At 43.4% G+C, this 22,959-nt stretch overlaps 1 protein-coding gene across 4 annotated transcripts in view; it reads left to right on the forward strand.

Moving 5' to 3' along the window:
- The first annotated feature begins 292 nt into the window (after positions 1-292).
- Positions 293-22,959, forward strand: part of PPP2R2B (protein phosphatase 2 regulatory subunit Bbeta) — a 405,554-nt gene continuing 382,887 nt past the window's right edge. For 2 of the 4 annotated variants that reach the window (XM_084778209.1, XM_084778203.1), the window contains exon 1: positions 293-564. In XM_084778209.1, the coding sequence (XP_084634335.1) occupies positions 486-564 (79 nt within the window). In that variant the 5' untranslated portion in view covers positions 293-485. The remainder of the gene's footprint in view (positions 565-22,959) is intronic. The other 2 variants (XM_084778206.1, XM_084778207.1) reach the window with 1 other exon arrangement.

Genomic DNA, 22,959 nt, shown 5'->3' on the forward strand with positions numbered 1-22,959 from the left:
ACAGCCAACCCCTCCAGGGCAGAACACTAAGCTGCCTTTGTTTAATCTGATCTTTCAGCTAAATAAGAGATGGTCACTTATCCTCAGCACTCCCGTGTTCGGCTGCATTGCTAATACTGAGAGGCGGACGGACGCACAGGAAAGGTAGAGGCTTCAGGCAGAACATTTCAGCGTGTGTTTACAGGCAGCACTGACTTACTCAGCAATCCTGCTCGGAGGAGCTTCAGCCAATGAAGAGGCTCTACCCCAGCTTGCTTGGGGGCTTCTGAGTTTGAGCTGCCTGCAGAAATGTAAGGCTTTGCTTCCTGGCGCTGATGGCAAAATGGGACCCATCTCCAGTTATTCCTTGGGCTTCCCAGCTCTGCAGATCTGGGAGAGAACCTACATAAACATCCTGGTGATGTAGCCAGCTTTCCAGGCCGAGAGAATCCTTATGGATTCGGGAGACTGCTTTTTCATTTAGAATCTTCTTTTTCCTTTGGAAGATGAAATGCTTCTCTCGTTACCTGCCTTATATCTTCAGACCTCCAAACACCATCCTCTCTTCCAGCTGCCACACGGAAGGTACAGACCAGAGGGGAGCATGTCTGGGTGGGTGGGACAAAGTGGGCTGGTGTCTGACTTCCCACAGGTTCTGCTGACGCTGCCTTCTGCAGCTTACTAGATGCCTGTCGTTCCTGGGAAAGCTTGCATCTGACATATAGATCTGCTCTGAGAATCAACCTGCCTCCTCCAAGGAAAGGGAAGTATTTTCCGAAGAGCAGGATAATGTTGCGAAGGTGATCTCAAAGCCGGCAGTGTCTCTGAAAATCCTTCAGAAACAGTCCGTCAATTTCCCCTGTTCCGTTTAACATGCAAACAAGTCGCTGGAACTAGTGCAGAGGGGGAAACAGTCAGTGGGCGCTGCCACATACATTTATCCTGGCTCTGTTTTGTCACTGTCTGCTTAATAAGTTGGTGCATGCCCAAGAAAGCAATTAGCAAGATAGACGAGTATAGTGTGTGACTGGGGAGCGCTGCCTGATGGACTGGAATACTTCAGTCTGTACTTGGGTCGCTGACTTCTGGTACTTGTGAAATGTGTTGTGTGGGGTTCCCGAGTTAATTCTAGGAAAGGAGCATTCGGATGGGACTTGTACAGAATCTCCCCCTCCCCACCCCTGCTTCTGTCTGATCCTGCCTCGAACTTCTAGCCTGATATGACATGTTTACATGGGTGTGTACTTGCTGTGTGTGCGCGTGCGCCTTGTAAACATCTGGCAGTACCTCTTCCATTGAGTACTGCAGATCTCAGCATGCCTTCAGTAAGGAGCTGGATGTGGATCTGCCGTGTGTGATCTGTTTGTTTTCTTTAGATCTGATGTTCTCAGGATAGGGCAATTTTGTGTAAAGCAAGTAGGCTGGCTAACTCTCAGCTATAGGGGTTATCCTAAAAGCGAGGCTATACTACAGGGGACTCTGATGGCGAGCCCAGCTCAGTCCAGTCATCCCCCAGGATGGAGTGGGTGAGGGACGTGTTCTGAACCACCCTTATTTCTATCCTTGCAGTAGGAGTCTGGGGGTGGGCTGGGCTGGGCTGTGTATAGTAAATGAGAGAGGCAGGCTGTTTTCATGACATGGGTTTTTGCTCACTTCCTGTGGGAAAAGGTAGTAAATGCCTGTGATGACTTTAGAATTGATACTGGGGATGGCATTTACATGCTTTACATTTGCATGTGTCCCTTTAAATGTATTGATAGCTAAAAAAGCAAATGACCCATTGGGTATTTTTTTTTTTGCCTCGTGGGGGAAGAACCCTAATAAATCTCTGTAAGTATACCTATATCTATTGAGGAAGGAGATGGAAGAATGTGGCATGGATCAGAATCTCCAGAGCTTTCCACAAACAGAAGGACCTAAAGCCGTTTGAAAGGAGCCTACACGGCTCTATATTCTGATTGGCTCCCTTCTTCTCTCCTCCAAGTTTGGACTCTGAAAACCCAAACACTTGACCTCAGTCGGTATTTTGTGCATTAATCAAACTAAGCACTCTGGTCATATAGACAAAACTGCTACCACAACAAGATTGTCTTTAAACCTCTATCTAATTAATTCTATCAAACAGGAAAAATCACTTTGCCTCAAAAACAAACAAACTTCTGCTTCACCCCCATCAGCCGACTCAGGGATGGAAATAGGGAGCCGTGTATTTGAATTTGTGGCAAATCTAATAAGGACAATTAGGAAGGAGAATGATGTCCATCAAACTAACATCACAGACCAGGCCTTGGGACATAGAGGAAAAGACGTGAGTCAGATACCAAGCCAGCTGACCCACTATGCTCACTTCTCCACACCCAGTCTCTCTCGTTGTGTGGAAGTAAGGAGCCCTCATCCCATGGGGGTTAAGAATATAATGTGACAAATGATAGTCTTCCCAACGCTCAGCAAATGACAGGCACTGTCTGGCTTTGACTACTGGCATCCCGTATTTCCTGGGAGGTTCGCGTTTTCTTTATTCTGCCATCTCCGGTCCCCAGCAGCTTCCTCAAACATACTGTTGTGTCACCCCAAACTAGTTACCTTATTCAAAGTTCAGCTGAGGAGAAAAGCGTGCCATGATAAGTCTGAGTTTGTTTTGTTTTTCTCTAGATGTGTGTTTCTTCTTTAGCAACCTGTTACTCTACACTTGGGCCTCTTTATTTACAGCTATGAATGGCACGTATTATTCAACTGGATAAGTGAGAAATGAGTACTTTTGTAATATTCCTCGGAAAGACATGTAAATATTAAATAGCCCCAGCAATTTCCCGAAAAGTAATTCTGAAACAACTTTCAGATCTAACACAGTCCTGGGAGTGAACCATTGTACTCTGAGGGACTTGCGTTGTCTTCCTCACATTGCGTCCATGCTCCTGTTTCCCCACACCAGGAAGAGCATGGCTTGGGACCCGACCTCTGCTGCATGTCAATGAGGCGCTATTGGGTGTTTACCTCTCCAAACCTTGGTTTCCATAGGATGGCTTCAAAGAATTGCATTCACAATGTCACAGATGAGGGTATTGATAATAGTAATGGTGATGGCAAACTGGCCTTCGTGTACATTCCTATAATCAATGCATTGTCCAAACACAAAAATAGAAAGAAAATCACTAATATGAACATCATAAATTAATTCTTTTCCTCGTTCCCTCTTTCTCTGTTATTTAATCCATCAGATGAAGGCTTGTTTCTCTATATAATAGTCAGAATGGTTTATTTAAAATATGGAGTCCTGGAGCTGATGAGATGGCTCTGCAGTTAAGAGCACTGGCTGCTCTTCCAAAGGACCTAGTACTCACATGACAATTCTCCATGCAGTTCACGTCTCAGCACCAGCCTGGCAGCTAACAGGCATGTGGCTACAGTTCCAGGATATCTGAACCACTCTTCTGGTTTCCACAAGTATCAGATGTACAACTGATACATATACATGCAGGCAAGAAAACCCATATACATATAAACCAATCCATCTTTTTAAAGAGGGAAGGTTCATACAGAGAGAGCTCTGTAGATAAGAAACATTGTTCTCTGAGCATAAAGACCTGAGTTCTAATCCTTAGCACCCATATAAAAAGTTGGACATGGCCCTTTATTCCTGTAATCCCAGCATGCAGGTGGGGGGATGAGAGTTCACTGAGGAGATGGCTTTCCCCAACTGGCAAGCCTCTGGTTCAGTGAGAGATCACCTCAAGGCAATAAAGTAGAGAACGATAGAAGAAAGTTTCCCCAACACTGATCTGGCCTGTGCATATACGTGCACCCATGCATGCATGTACCACATTAAATAAATAAATATATACATATATATATATATATACAAAAACAAATAAATAATATACTTTCCATCCTGTGCTCTCAAACATATCTGTATTTAAGATCTTTATTTGTTCTGCTACCTGTACGGTCTCTCTCCCTGCTTGATTTTAAGTATCTTCATCTTGTCTGGCCAGTAGCCACACAGTCCATCATTGGTCCCTCAGTATTCTCCCTCCAACCACAGGCTTTTAGGAATTCCCTCTGCCATAATGCACTATTACTCCAGCCTTCAAATGCCAGTTCCATCCCGGAAACCAGCCCTGACTCTCAGCTCATCATAGCTATTTAAGACTGTGTTTCTTCACTTCCAAGAGCATACCTAGTTTGTCATTGTGAATAAATTGTGATAGTATCTTTGTTGCCCTGCTACATGGACTGACAGCTTTGTGGAAGCAAGCCCATGTGTAACTGTACTCTTTTTTTTTTCTGCACCTCTAGCACCAGGATGCTCCCGGTGCACACTGGATGCAGTCTCACTGAGTAGAAGGATGACACATGTGAGACTGTCACATAGATGAAATGCAAACTAGTGTGTGTGTGTGTGTGTGTGTGTGTGTGTGTGCGCGCGTGTGCGTGTGCGTGTGTGTGCGTGTGTGTGTGCACGTGTGTGTGTGTGTGTGTGTTGTGCAAAGCATTCCAAAATAAACACATGAACAGAACATACCCTCACATAGACACAAGTTGTCTTATCATTGCAGGTTTGAGAGCTAGAGATGGACGTATTTTAAGAGAAGGGTTATACTGCAGTGCTGTTCTTTAAAGTCATGTTTGTTTGTGTGTGGTGCACATAGAGTCAGCTCTTCCCTTCTACCATGTTGGATCTGGGCATCAGACAGGTTGTCTGATTGTAGCTGTGCACTTTACCAGCTGTACACCTTATCAACTGTGCCATCAATTTGGTCCTATGGCTCTTTACCTTTAGATAAAAGGATGTAGTCAGAAACAAAGACAACAGATGATGCTACTGTAGGACAATGGTTTGAGAAGTCTGATGTACTGTCTTCACTTCTATATGCCAGTGTTTAAAGTATCACCTAACTCCCTTCCCCTTGATAGGAGAGGAGTCATCCAAGAAAAATAAATGGCTTTGGATTAGGAAGATAACTAAATTACAGTTAAAAGACTCTACTCAAGGCAGCATACATGCCAGAAGAGGAGAAAATCCACAGGAATGGGTGGGCCAGTGAAATAAAAAGAGACTTGATATTTATTGGAGCATAATTTGGGAGCAGACACTGAAGACCTTCTTTGGTTACTAACCAACCAAGGTGGGCTACTTTTCCTAAAAGAACAATGGGATGTGCCATGCATGTGTCCCCTTCTCAGCGTGAATTGCTCTTGAGACAGTCCATAGACAAATTCTGCTCATCCTGGAAAACTAATCTAAAAGAAGTCTTTCTGGGAAGACTTCTTCAAGACTTTAGAGATGCAGGTATGTAAGGCACACAAATCATAGTCACAGAGGAGACAAGAGCCAAGAAGAACAAGCCACCGGCAGCAAGCCTGTGGATCCCAGCTGGGTGCCAGAGGCTATGGCTGGAGTCCCTGGCCTACTCCTCACAATAGCCATTCATATCAGGTATCATTATCTGCATGTTTTAAGTGAGAAATTGGCTCATCCCAAACTGAGGGAGCCAGCAGAGCCAAGTCCCTAGCATGAGAGCCCCTTTGGCCTTCACATTCCCCTGCATTCTGAGTCTGTGAGGACAGCCTCCCTGTGGTTTTGGAAGGATCTACTTATCCACATAGTTCCCTGTGTGTTGGGCAGCTGGACAGTTAGGAGCTGCCTGGGTTGTGCCCCATGCACCTTCGTTAGATATTCAAGGCAAACTTTTAAAACGAAGAACTGAATGGGGAAACTATGAACACACTCATCCACATTCTGTCAATAGTGATTCTTCACCAGGAGGGTCATCTTGAAGCAGACTATCTTTCAGTGACATCCAGAAGAAGAAGAAGAGGAAGAGGAAGAAGAAGAAGAAGAGGAAGAAGAAGAAGAAGAAGAAGAAGAAGAAGAAGAAGAAGAAGAAGAAGAAGAAGAAGAGCTTGCTGGAAGCCACTCTGCTTATCCACACAAATGCACATTTTTATAATGTTGTGTGGTAAAGAACACTAATGTGAAGATAAGTACTGCAATTCCACTGTGTGTTTATGGATGTAAACACACGATTGTGTGTGTTTGTTTCTCACAATAAGCTTGAGGTGAACATCGCTGTTGTCAGTTCTCAAAGAAGCTGGCTAGCTTGTCCATAGCTAGCTCCCTCCTGTTGAGAGCAAAGTGAGCATTAGAACTCATGTAGTCTGATGCCAAAGTGCATACAAAGAATAGACTCTTCATTGCATTTTTTTTACCTCTTTTGTGTTTACAGGATTCTTATGTTTCATGCTTCTTAAATTCTCTTCTAAATCCTTCCCACATATTTAGAAGCACCCCACTCTTCAGAACCCACATCAAGTGCTCCTCCACCCACAGCGTTCTCTGACTATTTACTTTCTCATCAACCTCTCTCATCTTCACAAATATACACATGCATTTAAAAATCCTTTAAAGCATGGTAAGTCTCTCTGTAAAATGCAAGTAACAAGAGCTACATCAAGGGAATTTTGTTAATATCTAACGGGACAAGATCATGTTGTCATTTGATACCGCTTTTATGTTTTAAGTATATGTTTAACACTTGGCGGGCAGCAGGTGAGGGGCTGCTGAGCATCCACCGTAGAGGGAGCTCATTCGCTCTCTTCACTCTGTACCTGCACTCCTGCCCACTCTCATCCCTTCCTACAGACACATTTGTGCAGTCCACACCGACGCGGTAAATCATCTGGTCTCACTCATCTCATGAACCCATGCCTTCCTTCAGCCATGGCCCCATCTCCTGTTCCCCCCTTCTTAAAAAAATTCCTTGGAAGAGTCTTTTACGTTCATAGCCATCCCTTGTTTTCTCTGGTTTCCTCTTTGTACCACTCAACGGAAGATGAGTTTTGTGAGAGTCATAATCATCCTTACTGCAGTGAATCTAGCTGTCAGTGCCACGCCCCCTCTGAGCAAAGCTCCGTATCACCCACACATGGCATCATGGGATCGCTGCTTTTCCGGCTTTAATATTTCTGCTTTCTTTTCCCTCGCTGTCCGCCCATCTCAGACTCCCTGGCTTCGTACTCTCCAGCTTCGCCTACAACAGGTCCTCCTGAATGCGTGGTAGGAATCTCAAAGCGACTGATTTTCTGCCCTGTGGAGAAAACCTGTTTGTCTTTCCTTCGCATCCAGCTTAAGAAATAAGAGATAACTCCCGTTGTTCTAGCCACTCCAACCTCGCCCCCCCCCCCCAATCTTTAGAATAGTCCATAATTCCTTCCTTTCTCTCATATTCACCTTCCAGCTCTGTGGTAAATTCTCCTGGGCTTAGCCTCCTAAAATACCTACAGTCTAATCATGCCTTATCACATCCATCTCACAAAGCACTCCTTCAGCAGAGAATCCTTCCCTGGCCTTCCATCGAAAGTCAACCAATCTTAGTGTCCCTCCCTCTCCTCACCTCTCTCTCCTCTTCCCTCCCCTTATTTTACCCTGATCTGTTTTATTTCATCGTACTTCTCTTGCCTCACTTGTTATAAAACAATTAAATTATTTATTGCCTGCTTTCCCGCCAACTACACACCTACCGTGTCAAAGGGTTCCAACCAAGCACGGACCTTAGCTCATGGTTAGTATGAATCCGGCATTTGAGTGCTGCATGAATGAACATATGAATGAGTGTTTGTGTGAAGTTTCAGTATGTTGTAGGGGGAAATGTGCTCTGAAATCAGGCAACCCCGAGATCTAGTCATTGCATTGATGATGACCAATAGCTTTCAGTTACTTCAGTTCTTCTCTCACAGTAGCAAAATATGGTTATGAAAATTTAAAAAAAAACTGTAAACCAACTACCACAATGTCTTTATATAGTCCGTGGATGGAACATCTTGTCATTTCTTTTATCCCTGTTGCACTTGCCACAGTAGGAGTCCTATATAGGTATTAGCAGTTTCTTATTTATTGGTTTGGTAAGGAGAGGCTTGCTTACAAAATTAGCATTGACTAGAAGCTTGTTATGTGTCTGTGTTCGGCATACAGTTGCTACTTCACAAAAATATCACCTTTGTATTTCTGGCCAGATGAAGATAGAAGGCAAGGAATGGTTAGTTAGGTAAAGCACCTAAAACCACCAGTCTAAGATGTAGCCTATCCAGATTCGTGCCTAGACTGTGTGACACTGGAGGCCAGGTCCTTCTCTGTCCCATCACACGTCAGGCATTGTCCACAGCACATGGGAAGTAAAAGATGAGATCCTTCTTCATCTTCTGCACAACTGTGCTGAAGAATCACCTATGGGGATGTGGATGACTGCATCGCAGCTCTCAGAGGCTGGATTTCCTGGACATGGGAACTCTGGATCTATGTTCCAGGATTTCCCAGTGAGTCAGAGGTGGGAATTAACTAACCATGGTAGAAGCATGTATGAAGGCTCAAGGGGAGAGTCCGGGAAGGCAAAATTGCTCAGTTGGGTCCCCTGAAATGATAGAGTAAAATCCTGTAACTAGAGAGATTTTGTTTGAGGTAAAGCCATTCAAAGGTATTTGGCAGAAAAGTGGCTGTCCTGGGAAGAATCAAGGTCATTGTCACCCTCCTGGAAAGTCAGTTACCTTCTGTTCGGTATTTGTCTGCTTCAAGGTAACTGTGAATTTGCTTCAAGATTCATTATTTTGGTATTGACTAAAATGTCTGCCTAACAACAGAGAAAGCCAATTCCTTAGACTTTAATCTTGTCACATATAAAAGAGGGATAAAATGTATGCATGTGACAAACAGTTACTTTAGGGAGTAAATGTGATAATTCATTTCCAGTTTATGGTGTGGTGATTACCTCAAGAAAAACGATCTAGTAATATCAATATTCTTCATGTTTGTGGAGACCCCAGGCATCAACCCTTGGCCTGTGCACTCTCATATGATGCGAAGAAGCTTGGGGCTGGCTGTCCTAGATTCAGGTCATTTCCTGACACTGCACCCCTTCAGAAGCTGATTAACTCTATTCTGGAGAGCTCACTTGAGATAGAGTAAAACTTCATTGCTATAATTGGTATCTGGAATGCCCCTCCAAAGGCTCATGGGAAAGGTATATTTTCCTGCCATAGCATTATTAGGAAACAGTGAAACCTTTAAGGACTAAGGCCTATTGGCAGGTTTAGATTACTTAGAGGAATGCCCTGACAGAGATAGTAAGACCCCAGGACTTTCCTCTTCCTGTTTTCATCTCTGGCTACAAAATAATCTGATTTGCCAGGAGTTACTGCAAAGATGCCCTGTGCTGCCACAAGTCCTAAAGCAAAGGGGCTAATAGATCCTATGAGGTCCAACCCGAGATGGTTGAAACTGCAAGCCAAATAACCTGACTCCTGTATAAGCTGATTGTGTCAGGTATCTGCTACAGTACTAGGCAGTAATACAGCAGCAATACAGTAATACAGCAGTGCTATTGTTGTTGGTTGAAGTAACATATCCTGTGTAAAGTACAACCCAGCCCCTGTCTATGTCTTCCTATAGCAGGAAGTGGTAGTTATTTTCAAGAATTCATGATAAGATCTGTAAGGAATACACAATACAATAGAAAACACGGAGAGAAGAAAATATTTAGTAAAAGCCAACTGTGTGTCCATGGTTCTCTGTGTTGTCTCACGGAGGTTAGTGGTCACAGCACTCCCGCATAGCATAGCCCACACCAAGGGGGGACTGTGCAAATGATGTATTTACTTGGAAACAATAAGAATCTGGTGGGTTCTGGCTTTGACTTAAACTTATCCATCCTCTATGTGTCTGCTTATCCAACTTTAAAATGGAAGAAACAATGGTCTCTTTATATGGTTATTGAAAAGACAAGTGATGCTGAGGAAAATGTTCCAGGAGGACACCTAAGTACCTGCTTCCTCTCAGGGTGTCTCTGTCTGGGTCTTTCCAGGGACATTGCCACATTGCACAGCTATACTTTCCAATCCACTATGTCCTCATCCAGAGGAATTTGCTTTCATTTTAGATTCTCTCAAACTCTCACTTTTGCTGGCGTTCGCCTGTACCCACACTAGTCAGTGCTGTTTTGATTTGTGTTTCTGGATCCATATTTCCTCCCTGATACTTGTGCCCTTAGGCCTTTCCTTCACTGAGACCCAATTTTAGAAATCTAATAGGAAAATCACAGACAGTGAAATCATTGTCGTTGTTACGGAGCCTGGTCCATTAGTTTTCTGAGTCATTGTTTCTTCATAGGCAGAATGGGATGAGAGAAAAGATGGGTTGAGATGGCCAAGGTCTTTATTTTTACAAGTGTCTGGGAAGGCAGTGAGCAAGAAAAGCAAATCGGAGACCAATCTATGTATAGCCTCAAAGATGTGCTTTAGGGAAGCCTGCTATAGGTCCTGTTGGCGATGTATGGGATGCAGCTGTTCTGGAAATGGTAGGAGCAAGTGGGGCCAGTGAGTGCCTTTGTAAGTGGAGTCACTCATATACTCTTCCATCCATTCAAAAGCTATAAACACGTCATGAAAGAACATCTTCATCCTGAGCCAGATGACAGCTAGATGATGGTTTGCAGATACTAAAAATAAATGTCATTCCTGCCATTGTGGGAGGCAAATAAATTTCACTCTGTGACAATACTGCGATGGAGAGCGCTGGCATTACAGCATGGTCTGATGAAGTTTTGTTCATTATGTGGAGGAAGAGCAGGATGACCTGGTGAGGTATCACTCAATGAGATATGCAGAATGAATAGAACTTAGAGAGGTAGAATGAGAGAGAATTTTCCAGGTCAAGGAGAGCATGTCTGAGGTCTAAACAACAGAGAGCTAAGGTGAATCAAGAGTAAAGGAAGGGCTTGGGTGTGGCTTACTGGCAGGGGCTGTGCTTAGTATGCCTGAGACTGGCCTAGATCCTTGGTACAGAGAAAAAAGTTAAAACACTAAACAAAAAATGATTGAAGGAAATTCAGTTGGCGGCACACAGAGACGAAGAGGGCAAGGTTAAGGATCTAGAGCCACAGAACTCTATGTCTCTATGGATATGAGTTATTAAGTTTAGACCCAAGTCAAAAAGGAGCTGGAAATTGTGTCAGTGTATAAATTTCAGAAAACAATGGTTAGGCTGTATAAAAGATTTGAAAACCTTCATAACTGCTCTGAAAAGATTAGGTGGAAAGGATGTATAACGCACTTCGTGGAGTAGGACACAACAAACAGACATGTGTGACCTCTGAAAAGGGTCCTTGCTGTTTCTTTAGAGTAAGTAGACATGTAGGCCTCCAAATTCATGAATTTTGTGTGTGACTATGTCTGAATAACATAGGATCTTGTCCTCTGTCCTGATATCCAAAAGATTTCACTTCTCAGTGAGTGATAAGAGAAGCCCTGTGCTCCATTTGACAGAGTCAGTAAATATTCCAGGCATGAGATGGAGGTTTCTCTTCTAGACTCCGCATTTGAAGGCATCATATTTAGAAGGCAAGAAAGGCTATCTTAGGACAGAATCTCTAAGAATGCTTTCAGATCTTGTTTATTCAGCAAGCCAGAGATGCTGTCTCAAAGCCGCTAGATAGCATTGCCCTCTCCAGCTCAGCTGTGTATTCATATGTAAGGGGTGAGGCAGGCTGTCTAGTGAGAAAAGACCAAAGACAAGTCTTGTGAGCAAAATATAGGAAATTTTATCTTAATTATCTTAATTATCACTCTCTGTTTTCATGGTCCTATGAAACAGATGACAGAATGGGTGGGAAACCCAGTGGTTTCGAGTTCTTTCAAGAAGCCTTCTATCACTGCGCCTTCAGTCATGGCTGTTGTGCTGGCTAATCTTGAGTCAACTCAACACAAGCTAGAATTGAGAAAATGCCTCCCTAAGATTCAGCTGTAGGGTGTTTTCTCAAGTAATGATCAATGAAGGAGGGCCCAGGCCATCATGGGTGGTGTCATCCCTAGGCAAATGGTCCTGGGATCTATAAAGAGGCAGGCTGAACACATCATGAGAAGCAACCAGTAGGCAGCACTCCTCCATGGCCTCCACATTGGCTTCTGCCTCCAAATTCCTGCTCTGTTTGAGTTCCTGTCCTGACTTTCTTCAGTGATGGCTACGATATCGAAGTCTGAGCCAAATAAACCCTTTCCTCCCCAACTTACTTTTGGTCATGGTGTTTCACAGCAGCAATAGAAGCCTAACTGAGATGGTTGTATTTAGGGCAATGTAGGTGCCCCATCTTAGTCTAATGATTCAATTTATTAGCTTGCTATATTGGTTACTTTTCTCATTACTATGATCAAATAGCTGACAAGCAACTCAAGAAAGGAATTATTTTGGCTCACACCCTAAGAAAGGATATAATCCATCATAGCTGGGGAGGTAGGGTAGCCTGTCCTGTAGTGCCCACAGTCAGAAAGCAGAGACAGGACAGGGAATAGGACCAGGCAATAAATTCCCAAGGCCTTTCCCAGGACCTTGGTTTCTCTACAATGTTTCTACCCCTAAAGGTTCTTCAGCCTTCCAGAGCAGCATCACCAGCTATAGAAATAATGTTCAATCCTTGGGGGAATTTATAGGGGTGTTTCACACTCAAGCTATGTTTTGTGTGCATTTAATTCTAATACTAACCCACTGGAGAGGGATGTTTCATAAAGGTGGACACTGGGTACCAGAGACACAACCTGCCCGAAGCCACACAGCTAGCAAGTGGTAGGAGTGGGACTTGAATCCAGGGCTGTGGGTTCCATGGCTTCATTCTCCCACCTCCAAGACAAAGGTGACTTTGCTGTCACAGTTCTGTATCTGAAACACCAGTGCTTCCCCTAGTTACTCTATTTCTTTACCTACAGGAGGAGGATCATAAGCTCTGCCTCAGTATTACTGAGAATCTAAATAAGGAATGTTTGTAAATCACATGCAGGGCACTCAGGAAAGGCTGAATTGATGTGAAAATAACCAAGCAGAGCCAACCTGGCCTTACCTCTATGGGTGAAGTTAGTAGCTAAGGCAACAGACTAATTTCTGTGCTGTTATGGGACTAGAGGCATATGGAGAGGCCTCTCTTCTCCCTGAGTCTTTCCTCTGTATGCACACTCCTGTGTATATTACACTTCTTATAAGGATACCATTCCTACTGCATTAGGGCCCATCCCTTGATGTCCACATTTAACCTTAATTACCTCTTAAAGGCTCATGCTAAGAGTTAGAGCTTCTACTGCTGAACTTAGATAGTCTCATTTCTCAGACTGTAGGACTTGTCCTAAACACTTGTCTTATTCTTTGTCCCAACATGCACCCCAATTCCACTCATCTCCCTGTGCCCTAGTACCTTCTCTCTGCCCTTGCAACCTCCCCTCCAAAGGAAAAAAATCTCATTGTGGAAGCTGTAGTGTATCATGGTGTATCCCTCAGTATACCATTGTGTCTGCACTTTGTTGCTTGCAAATGTTCATTGCAATGAGTCATGGGTCTGGTTCGAGGCCTTTGGCTTCTGTTACAACATAAATATTGGATCCTTATGGCGACTCCACCTGGATATCCTGTTGCTGACCTGTGTTATGGAGAACCTGCAGCTTTGGATCTACAGGACTGACCCTGATCACACCCCCAGAAGTTCATAGATGAGGTAGATATTGGAGTGGGTCAGCTACAAGTCCTGGGTGTGGGCCTGTGTGGTGTCTGAGCTGGTCAGCCTGCTGGCTCTCCGGCACCCACACCACCAGACCAAGCTCTCCAGCACTGCTGCATCTAGCATATCCAGTGTCAGAGTCAGCAATGGAGCCGAGCCAGCTCCCTTGCTGCTCTGCCCACGGGGCCAGTTCACCAGCAACCCCCACAACCAGGGCCAGTGCTAGTGTGCTGCCCAGATGAAATGCAGGGCCTTTTCTTCTCTTTGTCCCAATTCTTAAGCAAAACATTTATTTTAGGTTGCTCATGAGACCTTAAGCTAGGAACATAAAGTCATGTCAAAATCAATGTAAAGTTCTTAGACATAGTGCTGAGTGCCTGTAATTCTAATACTCCAGAGTCTGAGGCAGGAGGATTGTGAGTTACAGTCCAGCCTGGGCTATACAGATGAGAAGAAGAAGAAGAAGAGGAAGAAGAAGAAGAAGAAGAAGAAGAAGAAGAAGAAGAAGAAGAAGAAGAAGAAGAAGAAGAAGAAGAAGAAGAAGAAGAGGCAGAAGAGGAAGAGGAGGAGGAGGAGGAAAAAGGGAAGGGGAAGGGAAAGAAGAAGGGGAGAGGGAAGAGGAAGAACAGGAAGAGGAAAAGAATGTTATCATGTTATCCTCCATCCCCATCAATCTACTCTTTATAATAATCTACAACCTAGAAATAAATCACACGTAGAGTATACAGACATAATGTCTGTCCCAACTACATCACTGCCAATGGCCTGTGAGGCCCTGTGTGATGAGGTGTGTCCTTCACTTCTGTCTTTACACAGACATCGTCCCACACATAGGCACTCTCTCTGCGTGTCAGAGCATGTCCTGCCCTCCTACTCGTTTCATTTCAAAGAGTATCTTTCTACTTGTTGGCTTCCTGTTGCTAGAGCACAGGCTTCAAGAGAACAGCCCCGTTGCTCCTCCTTGCATCTGGCACACGGGTTGTAAGGTGACATTTCTGTGTTAAACAAGTGAAAGTGAATCAAGGATTGCAGTCGCTAGCTGTAGTTGGTGAGTGGAATTATTAACCTCTGGCCCATTCTAAGCTGATGCTTTCCAGATGTTGCTTGGCATGTATGAGAATTATCAACAAGGCTTGCTTTTAATACTGCCCACCAGGCCTGGAGAGACGAATCCACCATTAAAAGCACTGACTATTTTTCTAGGGAACCCAGGTTAAGTTCCCAGTACACACATGGTAGTTCATAAGGATCTGTAACTCCAGTTTCAGGATGTCTGACACCCTCTTCTGCCCTTTACCAGCACTGCACACACGTGGATCCCAGACATGCACACAGGCATATAGTGCACATAAAATAGGAGTAAATAAGTCTTTAAAAGAGAAAAAATTCACTTCCCTCAATATCCTCTTACAATTCTGAATTAATTATGAGGTCCTGAGTGGAGCCTAATAACCTCTTTTTTTGTTGGTTTGTTTGTTTGCTTGGTTTGTTTTTAGATATAGGATTTCTCTGTATAACAGCTCTGGCTGTCCCAGAACTCGTTCTGTTGTCCAGGCTGGCCTCGAACTCAGAGAGATCCACCTGCCTCTGCCTGCCAAGTGCTGGGAATAAAGGTGTGCGCCACCACTGCCTTGCAAAAACCTCCATTTTTGAAAGGATCCCAGTGTATTTCAGGGAAGAAATTCAGAGAACAATGCTTTGCCTTACTTGCCAAGGGAAAGATGTTTGGGAACCTTCCCTCTCTGTGTGTCTAATACAGGCTGGGGAACTTTGGGGTTAACATCAGCTTTGATAACAGTGGAGGAAAGAGGCTGAGGTGTGACCTTCACAAACAGGCACACTGTTTGCCAAGTCTCAGTAGGAGAGGCCATTATTAAGGACCTGCTAATAGAAGAGCTTTTGAGTTGAATCCAAAAGCCAAAGGGCAGTGTTAATTTCCTCCCTGGCCTGTGCACAGAGCAGTTGTAGGTGGCACTGCTGAGTCCTGGGGACACCATTTATTTCAGGAAATTCTCATCCCAGCCCCTCAACTAGAAGCAAATACAGAATTCCCTGACCCACCATTTCACAGAGAGATGATGGACGGAGTTGCCCAAACCGCACAGCTCATCTCTAAACGGCTTGTGCTCAGACCCAGCTCACACTTCCCCCTGCACTCCTCACAATCCTGTCACTGTCACCACCATCCCATGATATGCTGAAACCAGTAGAAATTCTACAAGGCACGAGAACTTCCCAAGGATGCACTGTGAAGGTACTTTGCCTCATGCTGCCAGCTTGTATCTTGACAAGCCCTAGGGAGAGAATCAGTTTCAGCTTCCAGCTACTCTTAAATGGCTGAGTAAAGTTTATGCAGTGGCACTGTTTTGTAAAGGAGGCTCATTTGTCTTTGAAATTGGCCCTATTCACATAACACAGACTAAGCTGAAAACTTATTAAACCCTCCAGAAGTTTCTCCTAACTGCGTCCTTCCTCAGACTGGGCACCTCCCAATTCAATACCAGATTGTATACCTTAAGCTTCCTCAAGTGGAGTCCCTAGCTCTTGGGCCAGTCTAAAAATAGGGTCAGCCTGAGGATTTGGTACAGGCAGATATTATCAAAACTACTGCCCTGCAGTTTCTCCTGTTCCAATCCCCAGCGTAACACTGTGCCAAGCTGCATTTCCCCTGCCTAACAGACCCAGGCTGAGCTTGCTATGCCTGCTCAGAACAGCATCTTCTAGATCCACTTCATTTGTGGGCATTCCTACTCTTCTATTTGGAAATTGTACTTTCGGCTCCTATTCAGATAAATTCAAGCTGAATTAATACACGGGAATGTTCCTGTGAGGCGAACGTGGAGACCAAAGGCCTTAGTTACAATTCTCTGTTGGTGGCACGTAGGCCCAGGACACCACCCAGCATTGTTTATTTGGTACAACATTGTCAGGTTATTGCACTGACCCAGTGAATCTGGTGAGTGTAGGAGGCTTCGGTGATGTGTGACCTTCAGTTAAAGAACCACTTCCCTTGTGTGACCTCAGTTTACAGCATAGAGGGGAAAAGTCAACTTCTAGGCTAAATAAAGCTTATTAAAGTTAAGCTCCTAGGACTTGTAACCTAACAAGGCAAACTAGTGAAAGAAGCAATGTAGGACTCTCTGGTATAGTGCTTGGGGCTTAGCAGGGCCGATACATTTTCCTCATTCTGTTCTGCCACCTGTGCTTATCACAAGCAGCCCATTTCTTGGCTCATTTCTTAATTATTTCTTAAAAACGCCTCTGAACACTGATCATATGGCAGAGACACACAAGTTTCCCATGCTGTGTATTCTGTTAGGGGGAGGCAGGTAAAGCAGTAGGCACAAGTTAATGTCAGAGCTAAAAGTCACGGCAATGGGTAGCTGGGTCAGTAGGTAAAGTTCTTAATACTCAAGCATCAGGGCCTGAGGTCAATCCTGGAACCCACTCAAAAGGATGGGTATGATGGTGAACTCCGGCAATCCTTGCTCTGGGAAAGTAGAGACAGGAACGTCTATGGAGCTCACTGCCCAGCTAGCCTAACTGAATCCCAAAGCCCCTGTGGGAGACTATGTCTCAAAAAATAAGGTGGATGGCTTCTGAGGAATGGCACCCAAGGTTGACCTTGGGCCCCCACATGCATGCATACCTACATATGTATGTACAGCTTCACACACATGACCGCACCCCCAAAATGGGAAAGAAAAAGAAGACAAAGCATAAAAAAGATTCAGATGAAATTAAAATGGTGACCTTGCATGTACCTAACCATAGATACACCTGGCAAATAGCCATCATAACTGTCTTATTTACTTTTCTGTTGCTGTGATAAAACACCATGACCAAGGAAACTTATTAAAGAAAGTGTTTAATTGAGCTTATGGTTCCAGATGATTAGGGTCCCTGATGACAGAGCAAAAGCTTGAAAGAAGAGTAGTGGGGGTATCAGAGAGGGTATGGAAGAAAATAATCAGGACACATTGTATACATGGGAGCACGAACACAAATATGAACAAGAGGAAACTTTACATGTTGTTAGTGAGGACATAAATTGGGTCTGACCACTCACATTCATGAGGTTTTGTTTCGCTTTCTTTTGTTTTGTTTTCTGACTCATCTATTTTTAATCAGTGTCATATCTGTGACCATGGGTTTGAAACCATTTATCGGCACTTGGTGGGCTCACCCATGGGTACACATCTGAAGATGAGGCCAATAGATCATCACTAAGTGGAAGAGGGCCGTGAATCCCTTCCCCACTCATAGATGACCCCTGGCAAGGCCAAGCCTCATTCAGGCCCAGTGCCTGAAAACCACATCTTCTATGATAAGTTCATGATTCCAATGGTTGCGCTGGGTCTAGAAGAGCTTTCCTCAGCTCTTACCCCCAATTTCAGGTTCTTACATTCTTTCAGTACCCTGGGCCTTACAAGAGGTGGTATAAATAGCTCCTTTGAGCCTAAGCCTCAACTTCACCTAGCACCTTCGGTCACCCCAAGTTTCTATTCACTGTAATACACTTCAAAGAGACATTTCTTTCATTAAGACTCAAAGTAGCATATGTCCGTGGGTAGAAACAGATATTTATGAGCTGTTTGGACTCTTGCCACATAGCTAGACAACAATCATGTATTCCCCTAGGGGTCTGGGACCTCCCAAAACATGAGCGCTTTGCTGAGTTTTCCAGTCTCAGACTTGGATTCCCTCATGAGGACTAGCCCTCAGATCCAACCAGAAAGTGGTCAGTTGCCCTCATGGCAGTCACCCATTATGTGACTGCATTTCTTTTCTTACTGTAAAAAAAATTTTTTTTGAAGATTCTGTAATGTCCCAGGCACAGGTGAGTTTTGAGAAATTTCAATGAACAAGCAGCCACTGCTGCTGGACTCATGGTGCATCCACAGAGGAAATAGGTAAACACAGGGGCTACCAGTCACCAGAAACCTTTAAACCAGGACAAGGCCAAGGAAGAACACAGAAACAAAATGAGAAAAGGAAAGTGACTTAAGGGATGGTGAGCCACAGGAACAGACTAGGCCTGGGAGTCTTCTCTGAAGAGGTTCATCTAAGCTGAGATGTGACTGCCGAGGAAAACAACAGCCACATGAAAAGCTTAGGGAAGGCCATTCCAGACTGAAGGGCCTGTGAGCACGAAGTCCCAGAAAATGGCGTAATTTGATGTATTCAGGAAATAAAAGATTTGTGTGGAATATCATGTCCTTGTGTTGTAGAGTTTGTAGTGTTACTTTTGTCTTTCTTTCTTTGTTTGTTTGTTTCTTTCTTTCTTTGTTTGTTTCTTTCTTTCTGACTTACTTTTTTGAGATAGGTGTTATCTGTGTACCTCTGGCTGACCTGGAATCCACTCTGTAGACCAGGCTGGCCTGGAACTCAGAGATCCATCTGCCTCTGCCTCCCAACTGCTGGGATTAAAGGTATGCACCATCACCTCAAGGCTTGTAGTGTTATTTTTAAAAATGAAAGATCCCTTTTAAAAAAACCTAAGCCTTCATATTTCATTTCACCTTTGAAAGAAACAGTGTATCTTAGTGGTTTAAAATGGGTTTGGGAGTCTAGCAGTCCCTGAGTTAAGTCTACAAGGAAATGGTTTTGCTTTAGATATTTCCACTTCTGGGTTTTCCATCTCTAGCTGAATGAATTTAAGCTACTTTCTCAATCTTCCTGTGCCTCATCTGACATAAAGATATAAGGCTAAAGGGATTCTTATCATCAAATTGATATAATGAACCAAAGAGCCCAACTCTTGTTACCTTCTCTAATCCTGTGGCTGTTTCCTCTACAATTTCACTTTTCTCAGCCTTTTGATTCTACATTGCTAAAACAAGCAAGAAAACAGCAGAAAATAATTTCCCCAGTGCTTTAGGATTCCGGTATCCTTGAAAAGTTTGATTTAATAGAAGCAAGCCTTCTGAACCCCTCATTAAATTGCCTCTAGGAGCTAGACAGTGCTTTCCCTGGGAAAGATTGATTGTTGGGTCCAAACTCTGTAGTGCTCATCTTTCATGCTGTTTCTACTTTCCTTGTTTTTCTCTAATATGTGCCACCACCAGCCATGTTATGCTGTCATTTGTTTTCTTGCTGAACCTCAACAGCACAAGCCCTATGAGAATAACAGCTTGCCTTATTCCATGAATTATTCCCAGTTCATTCTCTGTTTTTAAGCCCTTACTGATTTAATGATGTCTCTCCACAGCCCTAAAAATATCCCTGGGAGTGGGTTTTCTAATAGGTCTGTGCCTGGTAGTTCTTTTGTCAGCTTGATCCAAACTAGAGTCCTCTGAGAAGGGGGGAAAGTTCAGTTGAGAAAATGCCTCCATAAGACTGGCCTGTAGGCAAGCCTGTGGGGCATTTTCTTGATTGGTGATTGATACTGGGTGGTGGTGATGCCCATTGTAGGTGGTGCCACCTCATTATGGGTGGCCCTGGATGGGATAAGAAAACACACTGAGAAAGCCAGTAGAAGCAAGGGATAAGCAGTGTTCCTCCAGGGTCTCTGCATGCATTCCTGCCTCCGGTTCCTGTGCTGAGTTCCCTGGATGATGGACTACAAGCTGTAAGATGAAATAAACCCTTTCCTCCCCAAGCTACTTTTAGTCATGGTGCGCTTTATCACAGCACTAGAAACAGAGCTAAGACAAGATCGTTGGATCTAAAACTATCCCACAGAGTGATCTGAACTGTCAGCATCTTGGTGACCCGGGAAAACAATCAGAATCTGATCCAATAAACACCAAAAAAATGTATTATTCACTCATTCACTCACAAATATTTATTAGGTTTTGGTTCTGGTCCAGGTGACAGATTAGATGCTGGTGCACAGTGGTAAGCACAATAGATGACTGCCCTCGGGAGATAGTCACTCTTAATTCTTACGAAAAATATCTCATGAGCAGTCTCAGAAATATCATTCTTTCGTATGAATCTGAAGACTAGAACCTAAAGAATAAAATAAAACTTGGCCATATGCCTATGAGTAGGCAGACAGAAAATGTTGTTCCCAGGATGACTCATTCTCTCTCACACCACTGAGAAGGTGCCGGTTGCTCTAAGTCCTATTCCACAGTCAGCAGATGGTACCTACATACACTTTCCCACAGTCCACAATGGCTCCTTTTTTGCCTAATACATGCATGCAGCAATACACACAGAGACACACACGCACACACACAGACACACACACACCTGTACAACTCTCAGCACCCAAACCCATCTCAATAAAGTATAAATAAAATCCCAAGTGACACAGGGTGACAAGGCAAGTGGTCATAAGAATTTTCCAGTCGCCAAGTCACTCTGCAACAGGCAGAATACATCTTCAAGTGGAAATTTGCAGACAAGCTGTTATGCTTAGTTGGTTGTCTGGTTTGGTTTGGTTTGGTGGTGGTGGTGGTGGTGGTAGTAGCAACTTATTTGTGTTGCTAAGAGGCCTCAAATACTTAATTCTTTTGCCTCAGCTTCCGCAGTAGACTATAGGCAGTCACCACCATTTCCATCCTGAAACTTCTCTTTTAAAGTAAAGACAAAAGAAATGGCTGCACTGGGAACTCGTGGTCTTGGATCAATATGTATGCATATGTACATGTGTCTGTATATACATGTATACATGTTTATATCTCTATGCACACTCATATCTCCCAGGAACTGCAGGTTCCTTGTAAGCCAACATGGATGAGCTCCCAAGGTAGACTGCCTACGTTTATTTGCATCTACTACAGGCTGCCTTGGGCTAAGTTCCTTAGTCTGTACAATTGATATAGAATCAAGCAAGCTAATTCATAGCATCATTCACTGATGTTACTCAACACATCAGTTGGTCAATTGACTTTTAAAAATGTTTTGTAAAGATGTTAAATCTCCACTATATCCATTCATGTGCAACGTGAACTATCATTCTTATGATTTTAAAGACAATTCTTAAGGCTATGATTGCATTTAATCAGTTTCAAAGACTTTATCTTCCACATGCATAAAACTATACTTTACAGCCTAATGTATGAAATTGAAAAAAAAAAAACAATAAGATCCACTGAATACTAGAAACCATTATTAAAATACCCTATATTGTGATTCAGCATGTTTGTATCCTTATTGTACTAAATGACCAAGTGAGAAATTAAAGTGTATTCAGTTGTCTAGACACCAAGACTGTTTTTCCCTTTAGTTTCATTAAGATATTTAAAGTTGTCTGCAAAACAGTCTTTTAGACTATGTGGTCTTTTATTTTCCTATTTTCCCCTCCTATTTCAAACTATATATGTCATAGAAATATATATTTTCAACTCTGGGTATAATTTTGCTTCCTAAATAGTGTAATAAATTGGTCAAGTTGTAACCCAGGGTTGATTTGTCAGCAAAGTTGGCCTTTCTAAGTTTCCTGGTTGCAAAGTCTTGGGAATCTACTAATTTCTTTTCAAACAAAAGAAAGGAAAATGTGCTCATTGGCTCATACTTCCTTCCAGGAATGATGTTAAATGATTTTTGTGGGAGGTTGCTACCAATATTTCATCAAATTATCTTTGTAAGAAGTCAGTACTCACTCCTCTCACTCCCCAGCTCAATCCCTCTCTCAGGTACCATAAAAACTACTAGAAGGTTTGTTCAAGAGCACTCACAGTCAAGCCAACTGCCCTCATCACAGGTGGCTGATGTCTGGAGTTTACTTGCAATAGTCAAACGGCGTGTCAGTTAGCTTTGTGGTCTTTCAATTGAGGTGGAAACATTCCACACCACAATATACACTTTGTATAATAGAGTATGGACAATAACAGAACCACACTTGAGATTTAACCTAATAGATATGTTAGATAATCAAGTACAGTGTTTAGATCCAATAAGAACTCAAAATATGTTAAATTGTTGTTGCTATAACAAATTCGAAATAATTCTGTAATAAAACCAAATGTAGACAAAGAGAAAACATGGACCTTAAGCTTTACTTACTCTGTTTCCTTTTAAATAAAGACTAAATTAAGACTTAGTCCAAAAAGATGACACTGAGATTATCTTCTTTCCATTTCATCCAGTAGACAGTGATTAGCACAGAGACCCCCACAACTAGCCAAGGCACAGAAAACACAAGACTGCAGAATGTTCGAACCTAAATAGAGCACACATACCACCCTCCCTCCTCCCAGGGCTCTGGGATTATTTCAGAATAGCAGGAGAGTGGGAGGAAGAGAGGCTAAGAGCCAGATGAGGTAGACACCAAGACTGTTCAGAAACAGTGTCTGTGAACAAAACACACAGGAACTCTCACAGCATGTACAAGACGTGTGCAAGCCAAACCAGACAAGATCCTTCATGAAGTGGGAAACGGGTCACAGATCCCACCCTTGAGCATAAAGCTATTTGCAGTTTTAAGCTTCAGGAGAGAGAGAGAGAGAGAGTCAGTTTTCTCTAAAAGTGTATCCTCTGGTTAAGTCAACTAAACTTCAGT

This window comes from Acomys minous, assembly GCF_964271855.1.
Source record: "Acomys minous genome assembly, chromosome: 4".
In the NCBI taxonomy this organism is placed as follows: Eukaryota; Metazoa; Chordata; class Mammalia; order Rodentia; family Muridae; genus Acomys; species Acomys minous.